We start from the raw sequence: 17,266 nt of genomic DNA, 5'->3' as shown, positions 1-17,266 counted from the left end.
AGTGTGGCCTTCTTGTCCCCTCCAGAAGCCTCTGCATGTTATAAGCCTTAGTAATCTGAAGTTCCATCTGTAACATGTAGTCTTCCTGCCTCTATCTGTAACGTGTAGTCTTCCTGCCAGCCACTTGGGTCCTGCTGCTGTCTCAGCCCCCAAATAACACACAAGACACTATATTAATTATGAAGCTGTTAGCTGTTTGCTTTGGTTTCTTATCAGCTAGCTCTGACTTAATTATTAACCCGTAAACTGCTAATCTAAGTATTTCCACATGATCTTATCTTACCGGAGAAAGGGGTCCAGACTTCTTACTCCTCTGGTGCCCTACATCGTGACTGACTGTGCCTCTCCTTCCCAGAATCCTCCTTGACCTATCTTGTTACCCTATTGGCCAACAGTGCTTTATTTAACCAATAAGACAAGCACATATGCACAGAAGGACTTCCTCCCTCATCTATCTTTGCAAGACTTTATGGAGGTTTCATTACTTATGTGTGATTGATTGCATCATTGATTATTATTGGTCAATTTATCCTTAAGTGCTTCTCTTCCTCCGAGATTAGGAGTGGAGCTAAAAATTATAATTCTCTAATCTCCTGGCTGGTTGCCAGGATAACTAGCTCCATCTGGAGACTGTGCCGGAGCCTACCTCACTGAAACAGTGTTTGTTCTCTCCCATGGAGCTACAAAGGTCTCAGGACTTGTGTATCAGGAATCTGGGAGCAAATGCTCAATGTTACAGCAGAACTTTCTCCCAGCTTCTCTGTCTGTAGGGGCTTAGCATACCTGTTCCAGGAGCAGAGATCAAGAGCAGTCATTAGAACAGATTCTTCTAGCATCTGTCACTCAGGAAATTACTGTTAGGAGACTAGAGCAGCTGTATGCCGGGACCATGGATAGAGACCAGCGTGTTGTAGTAGTAGTTCACTACGTATGTGGTAGAAATTGATAGGGACTGATTTGTGTTGGAGTCATTAAAATACTCTATTGTATTACAGAGCAAGGAAGTCTCTCTGATTTTTACTCTAATTTTCCATTCCACTGACTGCTAATTGGCTTTCATTTTCCTCAGGACAGATGTCTCAATTATCAAACATGACGTTGTGAGAGAGTTTAGTGAAACAAATAAAAAGGACATAACCCAGGAGTTCTCTCTCAGACGCCATCATTATCCTTCCTGTCCATCCCAGAGCAGCAGGGCTTTGATGATGACAGGGCACAAGTTGTCTTAGGAAGAATTCCCTTTCTCATTAAATCATACGCAAAAACATGGATTTTATTTAAGATGCTGAAAAAATCAAAATGTCTGTTGCCTTACAACACTAGAGGAAAGGCAGAGTTCAGTAAAGATTTAGGAGACTGAATCCATTGCTGGGGAGATAGTATGGTCACCCACCAGCCTGCCTTGTTGGCAGGGTGGAAGAGGATTGCGTTTATCCTGAGTACTGGTCTGTTTGCTTACCTTCTTTCTGTACTGTGGGTAGTTGCCTCGTGATAAGACTGGTAGTTTCATGAGTTACTTTCTACGCTCATTTCACCCCCTCAAACATAGAAGTCATTGTGTTATGAGGCTGATATTATCTTTGATCTACTTTTTTTTTTTTTTTTTTTTTTTTTTTGCACAGGGTCTTACTGTGTAGCTCTCTGGATTACATACAACTGACATATATTGGCCTGCCTCTGCCTCTTGAGCGCTGGTAGTCCTTTGCCTTACCAGAGCCAGTTTAGGTTAGGGTTTTTAAACTTTGTGTCTCATCAGTTAAAGCCCAATTTAATATACTAATATAAAAGGATAAATATGAACTTTAACTGTTCCTGACTCATTGATGTCTTCCCTGGCTGCTACCTCAGGTATGATGAGGTATTTCAAAACCTGTGAATGAAGATGTTTAAACATCTGGATGAGTTGAAAATGTGTCAAGCTAGCCATGGGGGAAGTGGCAGCCTGCCTTGCGCATATCCAGCAAGTGATCATGTAGTTATCAGCTTTTATAACTAGCATGCCAGTAACCTCTGCTTCTCTTTCATTCCTAGTAGAGGCCAATTCAGACTTTCTGTTGAGGAATAGCTGTGTCCTCTCCATGTTGTGTGGCCATTCTGTGACCCAGAGATAGCCCTCTAGTTATCTCATTCTCAGTCTGGACATAGGATTGCTTGCATACTACTCTTGATATAACTTGAATTCTCAGGTGTGTGTATTGACAGTGGGGATTGCAAAGATACAATGTATAAAATGAAAGCAAATTTGCCTATAATCACTAGAATTCCTCACTGTTTGTTCTAGGCTCTGGAAAGCATTTTGGCCAGTGAGCGCTTATCATTTTCCTGCATTAGAAACGTGACTCAGACTTTAATGGACACTTTAAAAAACCAAGGTAATAGATACTGTTATGGTTTCACTTCAGATTGTGTATTTCTTCGTGGGACGTATAATGCTGTCACATGTTAATAGGGAGATGACTGGCAGGTGATCGGTAGGTAGGTAGAGGGTCAGGCAGGTAGACATAAAGTAGGGTGTTTACTCCACACACTTAATACTTGGGAGCGTTAAAAGATTTTCCACCTGACATTCGCACCTGATTTTCATCTGAACTGTCTCAACATATTAACTGTTATTAGAAAGTTCTTTGTCCACGTTTCACTGCTGTGAGGAGTATGTCAGTAGAAAATGATGAGCAAAAGCCACCAAGAGGATGTCTGTATTGTATCCCGTCCTTCCAAAGCTTAGGGAACATTTTGGAAAAGGGGACAGAAAGATTGTAAGAACCAAAGGTGGGTGGGTGGAAGGGGGCTGGAGGAAAGTCTTCTGGATATGACAGAACTGCTACACTCATGAAGTCACAGCAGCTGTGGTTGCCTTCACAAGACCTGTCAGCATCAAGCCAATAACGTCCCTGCATTGAGGGCCATGGGGATCATAAGCCCAACGGCTACCTGAGGAGCTGTTCACAGATGATGGCTTCTGAAGGTGGGAGAGTCCATTTTCATTAGGGGTGTGGGCTCCTATTAGGTCAAGCACACTCCTGTATATACATCCTTAAGTATATAGGAGGCAGAAATTGAACTCAATGAGTTATTTAAGGAAAAAGAAAGCACAACATACTTACAAAGCCTAAATCCCTCAAAGGTGTTAGTAAAATATCAAAGTTCAATGTGAAGCTCCACAGATTCTATTCCAAATACTTCCTATAGGCTTTGTGACTGGCTGATTTTGATGCGTGATATTTGATTTGCAATTTTTTGATAAATTTATTTTATTTTATTTTTGGTTTTGCAAGACAGGGTTTCTCTGTGTAGCTTTGTAGGCCAGGCTGGCCTCACAATTCACAGAGATCCACCTGCCTCTGCCTCCCTAGTGCTGGGATTAAAGGCATGCACCACCAGTGCCTGGCTTAGTTACTCTGTCTTAAGTAGGAGTTCTTCAAGTTTTCCTCATCTACCTTTTTAGAGAACATATATTTGTTTTACATTAGTGAGAAATGCTTAAATTATCATACAGAAGTGTGCCTCAGTGTTCATCTTAAACAAAATCAGCCTAATTATTGGAGGGTATCAGTGGAGTCCTACTTTAGATCTTTTCCCCAGACTGTCTAATTATTGGAGGATATCAGTGGAGTCCTACTTTAGATCTTTTCCCCAGACTGTCTAATTATTGGAGGATATCAGTGGAGTCCTACTTTAGATCTTTTCCCCAGACTGTCTTGAAGATGCATTCATCACAGTTCATGATTTCTAACCGAACATCATTGTCTTTGACCCTCTTGATAATAAGCAGAGCCAGGCAGCCTGACAGCCATGCATCTTCAGGTGAGCACAGTGAGTGCATCGCCCCGGCATGAAGCCGAGGATTTCCAGACTTTTCTTTAAATAGAAGTGCCACAGGCTGGCTTTAATCCCAGCACTCAGAGGCAGAGGCAGGCAGATCTCTGTGAATTTGAGGCCAGCCTGGTCTACAGAGAGTTCTGGGACAGCCACAGCTACACAGAGAAACCCTGTCTCAAAAAAGCACACACACAAGAGATACCACTCAAAAATCTTACTCTTGCTTTGTACATCTTCTCCCCTTATTAGAATATGTTATTTCACTTAAAAGTTAGACATTTTAATGTTATGGAAAAGTTATCTATGCTTGCCAAATTTATGATAGGTTAAGCATATCAGTATTTATCGTATTAAGGAATTACGTATTTAAGAGATCTTGACAGTCTTTTTATGAGTCTGCTAAACACGTTTATTATGTTTTCCATCCATCTTTTAGAGCTGGAGTCTGTCGATGAGGGACTGCTGCAGCTTTGTGCTAATAAACTGAAGTTACTGCATCTTTATGAATCTGTCAATCAATTAAATTCTCTTGAGTTTCACTCAGATACACCATTCTCCGATAATGTGAGTAATCACAAATATTAGTATTATGTACCATAATCCCTTTGAGTATTTTTATTTATTTTTAAAGGCAATATGAAATTGTATATGTATAAAGTTATGGATATACAATGCAAGTACTGATTGTAGAACATATATAAATACATAAAGACTTATTTTCAAATTTTGTGTTCTTGATCTATTAAAATAACTTTTAAAAAATGAAGTAATTCTAAATTGTTGGTATTACATTCCTTACATTTAAATTTACACTACACAAAAAGCATGTACTTATAGTATGGTGCCTTTTAATCTCTTTTCTGCAATATTATGCAACCTTTTAAATTTATGAATTCTGTTCTAAGGTAATTTTTCATCAAATGTGTTTTGCATGGCAATTATTATAAAAAGCTTATAAATCACTTTTTCTCCCTAGGTCCTAATCTAAAAATGAAATTCTTCATTGACAGAGCTAATAAAACACAGACGATAGAATAATTTACACTCTGAAAACCACAAATGTGTTTTCTGTTTAATAGCTTTTCTATCAAACTAAAGTAACAATTTGAATTACCTGCCAGCAAAGAGCACAGTTCCATGAAACACATTATTTCACACATAAAACTAGTGGACAGAAAAGAGTATCATTAATCATATAGCTTCAAGAAGCAGCTAAGTAGCTTATTATATAAACCTTTAAAAGTGGAAACTGGTTGATTCAAACAAGTGTTATTCAGTCAGTTAATGTCACAATTTTTCTCACCCTAAATATCTGTTGATCCTAAGAACTTGGTTATACACAGCCTCATAACTGTGCAACAGTACCACACAGTAAAAGGCCTGAAGGGTTACAGAGTAAAGGAACTATAGGTTGGGTCTATCTGTTGTGAATGTCTCATTTTAGGTAAGCCTAATAAATAATTGAGATAGACTTCCACGTGGTTCCTTTTTTTTTCCAATATATTTTTTTATTTAAATTAGAAACATGCTTGCTTCACATGTCAATCCCAGCTCCCTCTCCCATCCCTCCTCCCTTGTCCCTCTACCAGGCCCTCCAACCCCCCACCCAATCCCCACACATTCCCCAGGGAGGGTGAGGCCCTCCTTGGGGGATCTCCAGAGTCTGTCATTTCATCCAGGGCAGGACCTAGGCCCTCCCCCATGTGTCCAGGCTAAGAGAGCATCTCTCCATGTGGAATGGGCTCCGAAAGTTCATTTGTACGCCATGGTGAACACTGATCTACTACCCAAGGCCCCAGAGATTGCCGAGGCCTCCTCACTGACACTACATTCATGGAGTCTGGATCAGTCCCCTGCTGGCCTCTCAGCCATCAGTCTGGAGTCCAAGAACTCCCCCTTGTTGGGTCAGCTGTCTTTGTGAGTTTCGCCAGCACGGCCTTGACTCCCTTTGCTCATTACTCCTCCCTCTCTGTCACTGGGTTCCAGGAGTTCAGTTCAGTGTTTAGCTGTAGGTATCTGCCTCCGCTTCTATCAGTCACTGGATGAAGGTTCTAGGATAGCATATAAGGTAGTCATCAACCTTATCATCAAGGAAGGGCTATTAATATAGTCTTTCCACTATTGCTTAGTTTGCCAGTTGGTGTTATCCTTGTAGATCTTTGGAAATCTCACCAGTGTCAGCTCTCCCTTTAAACTTATGACTCCCTCTATTATGGTATCTCTCATCCTGCTCTCCTCTATTCTTCCCCAGACTCAACTTCCTGCTCCCCCATTTCTTCCTCTCCCCTCCTCTTCTCCCCCTCTGTTTTTCCCAGTTCCCTCTCTCCTCCCCCCATGCTCCCAATCTGCTCAGGAGAGCTTGCCTCGTTCCCCTTCTCTGGAGTATCATACATATTTCTCTTGGGAATCTCCCTGTTTCCCAGACTCACAGGCAATGGGATTGTAGGCAGGTACTCCCCTGATCCATGTCTAAAATTCATATATGAGTGAGTACATACCGTGTTTGTCTTTTTGTGACTGGGTTACCTCATTCAGGATGGTTTCTTCTAGTGCCATCCATTTGCCTGCAAATTTCAAGATTCCATTGTTTTTTTTTTCCGCTAGGTAGTACTCCACTGTGTAACTGTGCCACATTTTCTCTATCCACTCTTCAGTAGTGGGGCATCTAGGTTGCTTCCAGGATCTGGCTATTACAAATAATGCTGCTATGAGCATAGTGGAACAGACATCCTTTTTGTGTGAATGAGCATCTTTTGGGTATATGCCTAAGAGTGGTATTGCTCAGTCTTGTGGTAGACTGAGTCCCATTTTCCTGAGGAATCTCCATACTGATTTCCAAAGTGGCTGTACAAGTTTGTACTCCCACCAGCAATGGAGGAGTGTTCCCCTTTCTCCACATCCTCTCCAGCATAAGCTGTCATTGGTGTTTTTGATTTTAGCCATTGTGACAGGAGTGAGAGACTATCTCAGATGACTAAGGATGTTGAGCACTTTCCCAAGTGCCTCTCAGCCATTTTAGACTCCTCTATTGAGAATTCTCTATTTAGTTCTGTACCCCGCTTTTTAATTGGATCGTTTGGTGTTTTGGAGACTTGCTTCTTGAGTTCTTTGTAAATTTTGGAGATCAGCCTTCTGTCAGATATGGGGTTAGTGAATATCTTTTCCCATTCTGTGGGCTGCCTTTTTGTCTTACTGGCTGTGTCTTTTGCCTTACAGAAAGAAGCTTCTCAGTTTTAGGGGGTCCCATTTATTACTTGTCGATCTGGTGTTATGTTCAGGAAGCAGTCTTCTGTACCAATTCGTTCAAGGGCACCTCCCACTTTCTCTTCTGTTGAGGCCTTTGATCCATTTGGGATTTAAGTTTTGTGTGTGGCGATAGACATGGATCTATCTGTAGTCTTCTACATGTCAGTATCCAGTTAGGCCAGCACCATTTGTTGAAGATGCTTTCTTTTTTCCATTGTATAATTTTAGCTTCTTTGTCGAAAATCAGGTGGTTGTAGGTGTGTGGGTTAATAATCAGGATATTCAATTTGATTCTATTAGTCTACCTGTCTATTTTTGTGCCAATACCAAGCTGTTTTCAGAACTATAGCTCTATAATAGAGCTTGAAGTCAGGGGTGGTGATGCCTCCAGACGTTGCTTTGTTGAACATGGTTGTCTTTGCTATCCTGGGTCTTTTGTTTTTCCATATAAAGTTGAGAATTGTTCTTTCAAGGTCTGTGAAGAATTGTGCTGGAATTTTGATGGGGATTGCATTGAGTCTGTAGATTGCTTTTGGCAGGATTGCCATTTTTACTACATTGACCCTACCTATCCAAGCACATGGGAGATCTTTCCATTTTCTGGTGTCTTCTTTAATTTCTTTAAAGACTCAAAGTTCTTGTGATACATATCTTTCACTTGTTTGGTTAGCATTACCCCAAGGTATTTTATGTTGTTTGTGGCAATTGTAAAGAGTGATGTTTCTCTGATTTCTTTCTCAGCACTCTTATCTTCTGTATATAGTAGGGCTACTGATTTTCTTGAGTTGATCTTGTATCCTGCCACTTTGCTGAAGATGTTAATCAGCTGTAAGAGTTCCCTGGTAGAGTTCTTTGGATCACTTATGTAAACTATCATATCATCTTCAAATAGTGAAAGTTTTACCTCTTCCTTTCCAATTTGTATCCCCTTGATCTCCTTTTGTTGTCTTATTGCTCTAGCTAGAACTTCAAGTACAGTATTGAAGAGGTATGGGGAGAGGGGACAGCCTTGTCTTGTTCCTGATTTTAGAGGAATCACATTGAGTTTCTCTCCATTCAGTTTGATGTTGGCTGTTGGTTTGCTGTGTATAGCTTTTATTATGTTTAGGTATGTTCCTGTTATCCCAGATCTCTCCAAGACCTTTATCATGAAGAGGTGTTGGATTTTGTCAAAGGCCTTTTCGGCATCTAGTGAGATGATCATGTGATTTTTGTTTCCCAGCTTGTTTATATGGTGGATTACATTGATAGATTTCCATATGTTTAACCATCCCTGCATCCCTGGGTTGAAACCTACTTGATCATGGTGGATGATTTTTCTGATGTGTTCTTGAATTTGATTTGCTAGTATTTTATTGAGTATTTTTGCATCAATGTTCATGAGGGATATTGGTCTGAAGTTCTCTTTCTTAGTTGTGTCTTTGTGTGGCTTGGGGATCAAGGTTATTGAAGCCTCATAGAAAGAGTTTGGCAAAGACCCTTCTGCTTCTTTTGCGTGGAATACTTTGAGGAGAATTGGTATAAGCTGTTCTTTGAATTTCTGGTAGAATTCTGTACTGAGGCCATCTGGCCCTGGGCTTTTTTTTTGGTTGGGAGACTTTTGATGTCTGCTTCTATTTCCTTAGAGGTTATAGGTCTATTGAAATTGCTTATCTGTTCTTGATTTAATTTTGGCAAGTGACATCTACCCAGGAAATTGTCCATTTCCTTTAAATTTTCAAATTTTGTGGCGTATAGTTTTTCAAAATATGACCTGACGATTCTCTGGATTTCCTCAGTGTCCATTGTTATGTACCCCTTTTCATTTCTGATTTTGTTAATTTGCATGTTCACTCTCTGCTGTTTGGTAGGTTTGGATAAAGGTTTGTCTATCTTGTTGATTTTCTCAAAGAACCAACTCTTTGTTACATTGATTTTTGTATTGTTTTCCTAGTTTCTACTTTATTGATTTCAGCCCTCAGTTTAATTATTTCCTGGCGTCTGCTCCTCTGGAGTGAGTTTGGGTGAGTTTGCTTCCTTTTGTTCTAGAGCTTTCAGTTGTGCTGTTAATTCTCTAGTGTGAGTATTCTCCAGTTTCTTCATGTGGGCACTTAGTGTTATGAACTTTCCTCTTAGCACTGCTTTCAAAGTGTCCTATAAGTTTGGGTATGTTGTGTTTTCATTCTCATCGAATTCTACGAAGACTTTAATTTCTTTTTTATTTCTTCTTTGGTCCAGGAATGGTGCAGTTGTGTAGTATTCAATTTTCATGAGTTTGCAGGGTTTCTGCAATTTGTGTTGTTGAATTCTAACTTTAGAGCATGGTGGTCTGATAAGATACATGGAGTTATTCCAATTTCTTTGTACTTGTTCAGGTTTTCTATGTTGCCAAGTATGTGGTCGATTTTTTGAGAACGTTCCACGTGGCACTGAGAAGAAGGTATATTCTTTTGTGTTTGGGTGATTTGTTCTATAGATGTCTGTTAAACCCAATTGGGTCATAACTTCTATTAGTTCCTTTGTTTCCTTGTTAAGTTTCTGTTAGTCCTGTCTAGTGGTAAGAGTGGGGTGTCGAAGTCTCCCACTATAAGTATGTGAGGTTTTTATATGTGATTTGAGTTTTAGTAATGTTTCTTTTATGAACGTGGATGCCTTTGTATTCGGGCCATAGATGTTCAGAATTGAGGCTTCATCTTGGTGGATTTCTTCTGTGATGAGTATGAAATGACCTCCTTCATCTCTTTTGATTGATTTTAGTGTAAAGATTAATTTTTAGATATTAGGATCGCTATCCCTGCTTGTTTCTTTGGTCCATTTGATTGGAAAATCTTTTCCCAACCCTTTAACTCTGAAGTAACATCTGTCTTTGAAGCTGAGGTGTGTTTCTTGTATGCAGCAGAAGGAAGGATTCTCCAATCCATTCTGTTAGCCTGTGTCTTTTTATGGGCTAGTTAAGACCATTAATATTGAGGGATATTAATGACTATTGATTGCTCATTCTTGTTTGTTTTGGAATGGTTGGTGGTGGTGGAATTGTATGTGGATTTCCACCCCCCCTTTTTTTTCTGTTGGTAAAGTGGGATTATCCATCGCCCATGTTTTTCTGATTGTAGTTAACTTCCTTGGGTTCGAGTTTTACTTCCAGAATTTTCTTTAGGGCTGGGTTAGTGGATATGTATTGTTTAAATCTGGTAATTTTTAATTCTTTTTTTTTGAGTAAACAGTAGAAAATTAAAGTTATGGGGTGGATTTGTTGTTTTTTAGAGCTTAAAGGTATATTTTCTCTATCAGGCCTCCTTTCTACCCCTTGCTGCTTAATATATATCATTAGACTTACATTTTGTATAAATACAAAAATATTAACTCTCATTGTTAGTTGATCTTTACTGTTTTAAACTCCTTAGATTTTTCTTGACATTTTTCTAAGGTGGTGTCTTAGTCACTGTCCTATTGTTTGAAGTGACACCAGGAATAAGACAACTCTTATAAAAGCAAGTATGTAGTTAGGGGGTTGTTTACAGTTTCAGGGGGTTAGTCCATCATAATATGGCAGACAGCATACAGACAGGTGTGGGGCTGAGTGCTTGCTTACATCCTGATCCACAGGCAACAGGCAGAGAGGGAGACTGGGCCTGGCTGGGCTTTTGAAACCTCCAAGCCCTCCTCTAGTGACACTGCAAAAGGGCTGCACTTCCTAATCCTCCCCCGCAGTCCACCAATTGAAACCAAGAATTCAAATATGTGAGCCCATGGGGGCCATCCTCATTCAAGCCACCACAGGTGTCTTTTAAAAAGATACTTTGTAAGCCGGGCGGTGGTGGCTCACACCTTTAACCCCAGAACTCAGAGGCAGAGACATGTGAATCTCTGTGAGTTCGAGGCCAGCCTGGTCTACAGAGAGAGTTCTAAGACAACTTGGGCTACACAGAGAAACCCTGTCTTGAAAAACCAGTAAGAAAAGAAAGAAAGATTCTGCGAAATAAGAGATCAGTTCTGCATTGTTAGTAAATTAATGCTGCTTGCTCTTTTGTGAATTACACACTGAAATACAATTCTAAAATAGTCTCTCTTACATATCAGAGTATTAAAGATAACTGTACCAAATGTTGTCTTACTTGTGAAAGCATCAAGTAGTGACAACAGTCCTTTTCAGTCTTTAGTATAGTGCAGTAGTTGCTCTAAGAGACGCGTTCAGAGTTTCCCTGAATGGAAACTTGAGAGATAGAATGTCTTTCTTCCTCTCAGATAACTGTTCCCTAGTGTGGTTTGCCCAGCCTGGAAGCCTCATGTCTTTTGATTACCCAAGGCAGGTTTATTAAAATGATTTTAGTGATTTGCCAAGTCACCAATAATACTTGTTTAAAAATTAGCCTGTCTTACTAAAAGTTAAGGTTATACATACAACTGTATAAATAATTTTAAACTGAAAAATGAAAGAATACATTCTGATGTCTTTTGGTCTTTGGGATTTTAAGTTTTAACATTTTAGTGATACATTCATAATGGTCCTCTCTACCATTAAAAATTACAAAACCAGCCAGGTGGTGGTGGCACACGCCTTTAATCCCAGCACTTGGGAGGCAGAGGCAGGCAGATCTCTGTGAGTTCGAGGCCGGGCCGGACCCACAGCCTCCGAAACAATACAGAGAAACCCTGCCTCGTAAAATCCCCCCTAAAAAAATTACAAAACCAGTTCTTTAGGATCAGGCTATCTACTTCAGTAATTGTAAACATTAGGAACATGAGAGTTGATGGAGGTTAGGTTTACAGGAAGAATTGTTTGTACAGTTCTTGGGTTCTTCTCATCAAAAGCAGATGCTCTTGAATGTGCCTGGTGAAAGTGAATAGCCAGGCATGGTGTTACTGTCTTGGAGCCTCAGCTCCTTCAAAGGCTGAGGAGGATCAAAAGTGCAAAAATAAAGACAGTGTAATTAAGCACTATCTCAAAAAGAAAAAACAATAGCGTTGAATGTGTCCAATCAGGGTTTCAGTTGTATAGCACTGAGCAAAAGGCTTTCCTTGCTATGAAAGATTTACAGGGTTTTGTTTTTTATTTTTGTTTTTGTTTTTAATGATAATACCAGGTAGTGTGGCTTCATATGTTCTATGTGAAATGGTTTGAAAGGCTGGCAGGCTCTAGTTGAGACTTGACAGCTTTGTATCCCTGGTTGCAAAGAGGACTTATGAGCAGATACAGTGTGGGTTGAGTTTATGGCCTACTGTTCGTGTTGCACAGAGACATGCAGCCACATGTAGTTTAGTTTTCTTGGAAAGCAAGGTTACATTTGCATAATTTATGATTATTTTTTATTATATAATACATTTTTATTAGGTCCCTAACTTTTAGAAGTGTATGTAGTACTCTAAAGAAACTTCCTAAAATGACACTATTGCTAGTATATAGTTTTCCAGGGTTACTTTACTTACATAATATCATATTCATGAAATGGCATTAAAACTAACATTTGAAATAGTACATTACCTCTGTCTTATTTTACACTAATTTTTAATGCCACCATTGCTCAACAGCCTTGAATCTTAGCTCCAGTAAGGGACTAGCGTTTGTGGCAATTCATAGAGACAAGGCCTACTTTTCCTCTTGAAGGACTTGGCTGTGTTGCTGAGGCTGGACGATAAGGAACTCATGAAGCTCCAGGCCTTATTAGAGAAGTACAAACAAGAAAACACCAAGACCACTGTCCGGTTTTCTGAGGATACAGATGGAGTGCTGCCTGTCAAGACCTTCCTTGAGTATCTAGAATATGAGAAGGATGTGCTCAGCATAAAGAAGATAAGTGAGGAGGAGTATGTGGCTCTAGGTAGGTGAAGTCTTGTAATCTGCTCCGTATGCCCTTCCTCGTCCACAGATGTCTTGGTGCAAGTGTACAGCAACTCAGTGTTTGCTTTTGTTTGAAATTCAATGACCAAAGAACTCAATGTACGTATTTTTTTGGTCAGTGATGTATTCTTGGTGTCCACACACCATGTCACACATTTTATTGTATTAATAAGCCTTCTACTGAGGAAGTGTTGGGGCTGAAGAGATGGTTCATTCAGTAAAGTGATTGCCATGCTAACATAGGGGCCAGAGGTTGAAATCACAGCACCCTGTAAAATTTCAGGCATGGTGGCATCTGCCTATAATCCTAGCACTGCAGAGACATAAATAAGAGGATCCCCAGGACAGTCTGGTCACCTAGCCTTGCCTAGCTGATGAACACCAGGTACAGTGAGTGATCTATTTCAAAAAAGAAGGTAGGGAACATTTGAGGAAGACCTCCAACATTGACCTGTGACCTCCATCCGTGCACATACACATACAATATACACACAAGCAACAGTTTTAAGGCATAATTATTTGCCTTCTGTTCTCCTAAATCAAGTTCAGACATTAAGTTCTCTTCTTTTGGATGTGGAGACCTTTAATCCTAGCACTCAGGAGGCAGAGGCATATTCATCTCTGTGAATTTGATGCACACCTGGTCTGCACTGTGAGTTCCAGGACAGCCAGGGCTATGTAGAGAGAACCCCTCATAAACAAAACAAAACCACAGCAAAGTATTATTTTCTTTCATGCTGTGCTGTTCCTCTCAGATTTCAGTGTGCAGTTAAGTAAGATTGCTAATCTGAACATTCATCATTAGTAACATGTTTGTTTGTTTTGCTAGGCAGTTTCTTTTTTTGGAAGTGTTTGCATGGAGAAAGCTCCACTGAGGATATGTGTCACACTCTGGAGTCTGCAGGACTTAGCCCTCAGCAGTTACTGGTAAGGTTTTGTTACTGAATCCTTTGCAGAGGTTGCATACAAGTGTTAAGTTTCAAATCATTATCTTTAGCATATCAAAAACATACATAAAGAACCTGAAATGGTCAAAGAAAATTGTAATTACCATATTAAGATTATGTTATTTTATCTTATAAATTTTTGGCCTTAAATAAATATAGAATCTAACAGGTGAATGCATTTACAGTAGATTTTGATCATTGGTTGTTACATTAGAGTGAGAGAGATTTTAAGTCATAAACTTCTCTAAAGTGCATATAAAATTGATGTCAGATTTTTCAAGCTTCAAATATTGGAGGATGGAATCTTTACACACATGTGAGACAGAAGAAGCAGTCATTGAGAAGACTGAAACACAAAGAGCGAGGAAGTTCCCCACCATCCTCAGCTCTCCCTCCTTACTTACTGCCTCCTGCTCATGCACACAGACACATGGCACACATCTCAGGGTTGGGCCAGCATTTGGACATCCTATCCCTGTGAGTTTGCTGGCTATGTGCCTGTGTACTTTTAGTGAACAGTTAGAAGTCACTTAAAGGTGGGCTCTTTCTACATGTCTGTGACAGTGTGCACCTCAGGAGGTAAGCAAATGTGAAGGATTATTACTCAAACTATGCAAAAAACAATGAACCATTGAGAAGCACATTGTAACTTTCCCTTAAGGAAAATATACAAAGTGAGGAAAGGCTCATTTTAAAAAGATACAAACTGGGGTTTCTGTGTAAGCTTTGTGAAATAGTACAATGCACAGAGGTCTTCTCCTGATACTTTGTTAACTTACTTGTAGTTATGACTGATCAGAACTATTCATGCACTAAAACTGCATAATAAAGCTTTGTTGTCCCCGCCATCAAGGCAGAAGCAGGCAGATCTCTGAGTTCAAGGCCAGCTTTGTCTGCATAGTGAGTTCCAGGCCACCCATATCTTGGCAAGTGAGACCTCTCAAAATTAATTTCTAAAATTGCATACGCAGCCAGGCAGTGGTGATGCATGCCTTTAATAATCCCAGCACTTGGGAAGCAGAGGCGGGTGAATTTCTGAGTTCAGGGCCAGCCTGGCCTAGAGAGTGAGTGCCAGGACAGCCAGGACTACACTGTCTATCTCAAAAAACAAAACAAAATAGAGCATAATTGCATATACACATACACATATACAAATAAGTACCTGGTAAGTCATGAATTTGAACAGATTTTACCACTGTTAGTTTCTTGGTTTTGATCTTGAGTAGGATGTTAACATTTAAAGATATGTGGGAAGGATTGCGGAGACTTCACTGTGCCTCCATATCTGCTTTCCTTCCCCTTTTGTGCATGTGTTGTCTGTTTCTATGTGAGTGAGTGAGTGTGTGTGTGTGTGTGTGTGTGTGTGTGTGTGTGTGCACGCACGTGCACGTGTGTACATGCACATATGAGTCCTATGGAACACCAGAACTGATGGCAGCTGTCTTTCTCAATGGCACTCCACTTTATTTATTATCACCATCAAATCTGCAGTGCTTTCCAAAGAACAATCTGTGAAGAGGATTTAGATGGAGCTGTTGGAATGAAGGTTTCTTAGTTTACATTGTCTGCATTTCTATTTTAATATAAGTAACACCCTTATTAGAATTATATTCATGAAAGTTCATGCTTGTATTCTTAACAACTCAGGAAACTAAGGCAAGAGGGCCATGAATTTGAGACCAACCTGGACTATACAGTGAGACATTGTCTCATGAAAAAACATAAGAAGAAGAGTTTGGGGTGGAGAGAAGGACAGGTCAGGGGAATAGAGGAGGGAAAAAATTTTAATTTAGAAAGGCTTCCAGCTATACTATAATACCATCTTCTCAGGCAGAGGAGACAGGATCACAAATTTAAGGCCTGCCTGGGCTGTGGATCTTCAGGCCAGCCTGCTTAACTCAATAAGGCCCTATCCCAAAATTTAAAAAGCAAAGCAGCTAGGGATCTAGCTCAACAGTAGAGTGAATGTCTGGCATGTGCAAATGCCCTGAGTTCAGTCATCCCCGGTACTGTGAAGGGAAGACGGGAGAGGCTTTCTAGATGTGTTCATGTTCCCAGGCATTTAATTAATTAAGCTACTGTATTGCTGTGTTAGCATATTCATGTTTTCAACAGTTATGGCTTTATCAAGTTCTGGCTGTATTCAGGAAAGACTAGAAAATGCAGCTCAGATGAAAGAGTGACCAATGGTGCCTTGTGTAGAAAGGCAAAGCTAACAGATGGTGTCCTCGCAGTTTATCTGCGTCCTCTGAGTGCAGGAGTAAAGCAGTAAGGTGTTGATATGAAAAGAGATGTTCCCAAAGGCTGAGCTCTTTGGCATTGAAGCTGTGGGATTTTCTGTTTCATTCTTAGATACAGATTTCTGCAAGTCTAGGTATTAACTAATAGAACTAAAGAGTTCACTAAATTTTTTCATCTGTGCTGTTCCTAATCAGTTACCCTGGCATTATTTCATGACTGCCTGTCTCTATGTGGCTTATTTATATGGAGAACAGGATAATTCCTATGTATGGATTCATGCTTATCATGTTCCGATCATGCACGGTGCATTCCTTTGCTGTGCTGACTCCTCCTTTGTATTCACTTGGTAGTTGCTTTTCTATTGTATTAGCATATGTTCCTATGTGAAATTTTGTCTCGGTATTTACCTTCATTGTCACTGAAGTTTAAAGTAGCTTTCTGTTATGAAAATATGTTGTGTTCTGATGAAAACTTATCTGCATTTTGTACTAATCTACTTTTGAATAAACTCATAGCTGTTAGGAAATGTTATGCATTTTCAGAAAGGGAAAAACCATTTTAGAGTAAACAAAGGTGCTAGGGTAGCTGGCTGTTTCACTTCACTGTTCAAGCTCCGTGGAGCCGTCAGGCGCCATGCTGGCAAGTGCTGCTTGAGGTGGATCCAAGCTGGGGTGCTGTTGGCTTTCCCACCTTGACATATTTGGTGGCCTTGCACCTCCAGCTCTGCAGCTAACAGTTGGTAGTCCTGTAACAGTAGCTGATTAGTTGGTTGTGTTGCGCTCAAGTCGCGAAGATCCCCAAAGAGACCACCAGGGAGACAGACCCACCAAACTGCAAAAGCAAGGTTTATTGTTCATTCACCATGACAGGGACTCCGTCTGGCTAGCTGGTGCAGCAGCCTCCAGAAGGAGCGATGTTCCCTGTCTACTGCTAGGTTTTAAAGACAAAAGCTACAGGATTACATCAGTAGGTATGGGCTGGTTTCTGATTGGTTGACATTTGGGAACAATTAGGAAAATTTCTCAAAGTCATATTTTGGCATGAAATACCTACGTACCAATTATTCTCATTGGTCAGTGCTGAGAGGGAACATTCTGTGTTTTCTATGGCTTTGTCTAGTTACTTGCAGGTGGCCTGTTGTACATAGATACCAGTAGTCTTCAGAACTGTATCCTGGAGACGACAAGGGCGTTTT

The 17,266-nt window shown here is 40.1% G+C and overlaps 1 protein-coding gene across 5 annotated transcripts in view; it reads left to right on the top strand.

Moving 5' to 3' along the window:
• Rab3gap2 (RAB3 GTPase activating non-catalytic protein subunit 2) overlaps positions 1 to 17,266 on the top strand; it is an 87,374-nt gene that overhangs the window by 45,766 nt on the left and 24,342 nt on the right. For all 5 annotated transcript variants that reach the window (XR_002385392.2, XR_001197194.3, XM_005082435.4 and 2 more), the window contains 4 exons: positions 2,282 to 2,372; positions 4,256 to 4,383; positions 12,650 to 12,863; positions 13,713 to 13,810. Coding sequence is in view for 3 of the 5 variants with exons in the window: in XM_005082435.4 (XP_005082492.2) it covers positions 2,282 to 2,372; positions 4,256 to 4,383; positions 12,650 to 12,863; positions 13,713 to 13,810 (531 nt within the window). In the remaining 2 variants the exon portion in view is untranslated. The remainder of the gene's footprint in view (positions 1 to 2,281; positions 2,373 to 4,255; positions 4,384 to 12,649; positions 12,864 to 13,712; positions 13,811 to 17,266) is intronic.

The sequence above is a fragment of the Mesocricetus auratus genome, unplaced genomic scaffold, assembly GCF_017639785.1.
Source record: "Mesocricetus auratus isolate SY011 unplaced genomic scaffold, BCM_Maur_2.0 Super-Scaffold_100676, whole genome shotgun sequence".
Classification (NCBI taxonomy): Eukaryota; Metazoa; Chordata; class Mammalia; order Rodentia; family Cricetidae; genus Mesocricetus; species Mesocricetus auratus.
Note: the sequence above shows the minus strand (reverse complement) of the source record. Positions and strands in the feature narration are given on the sequence as shown.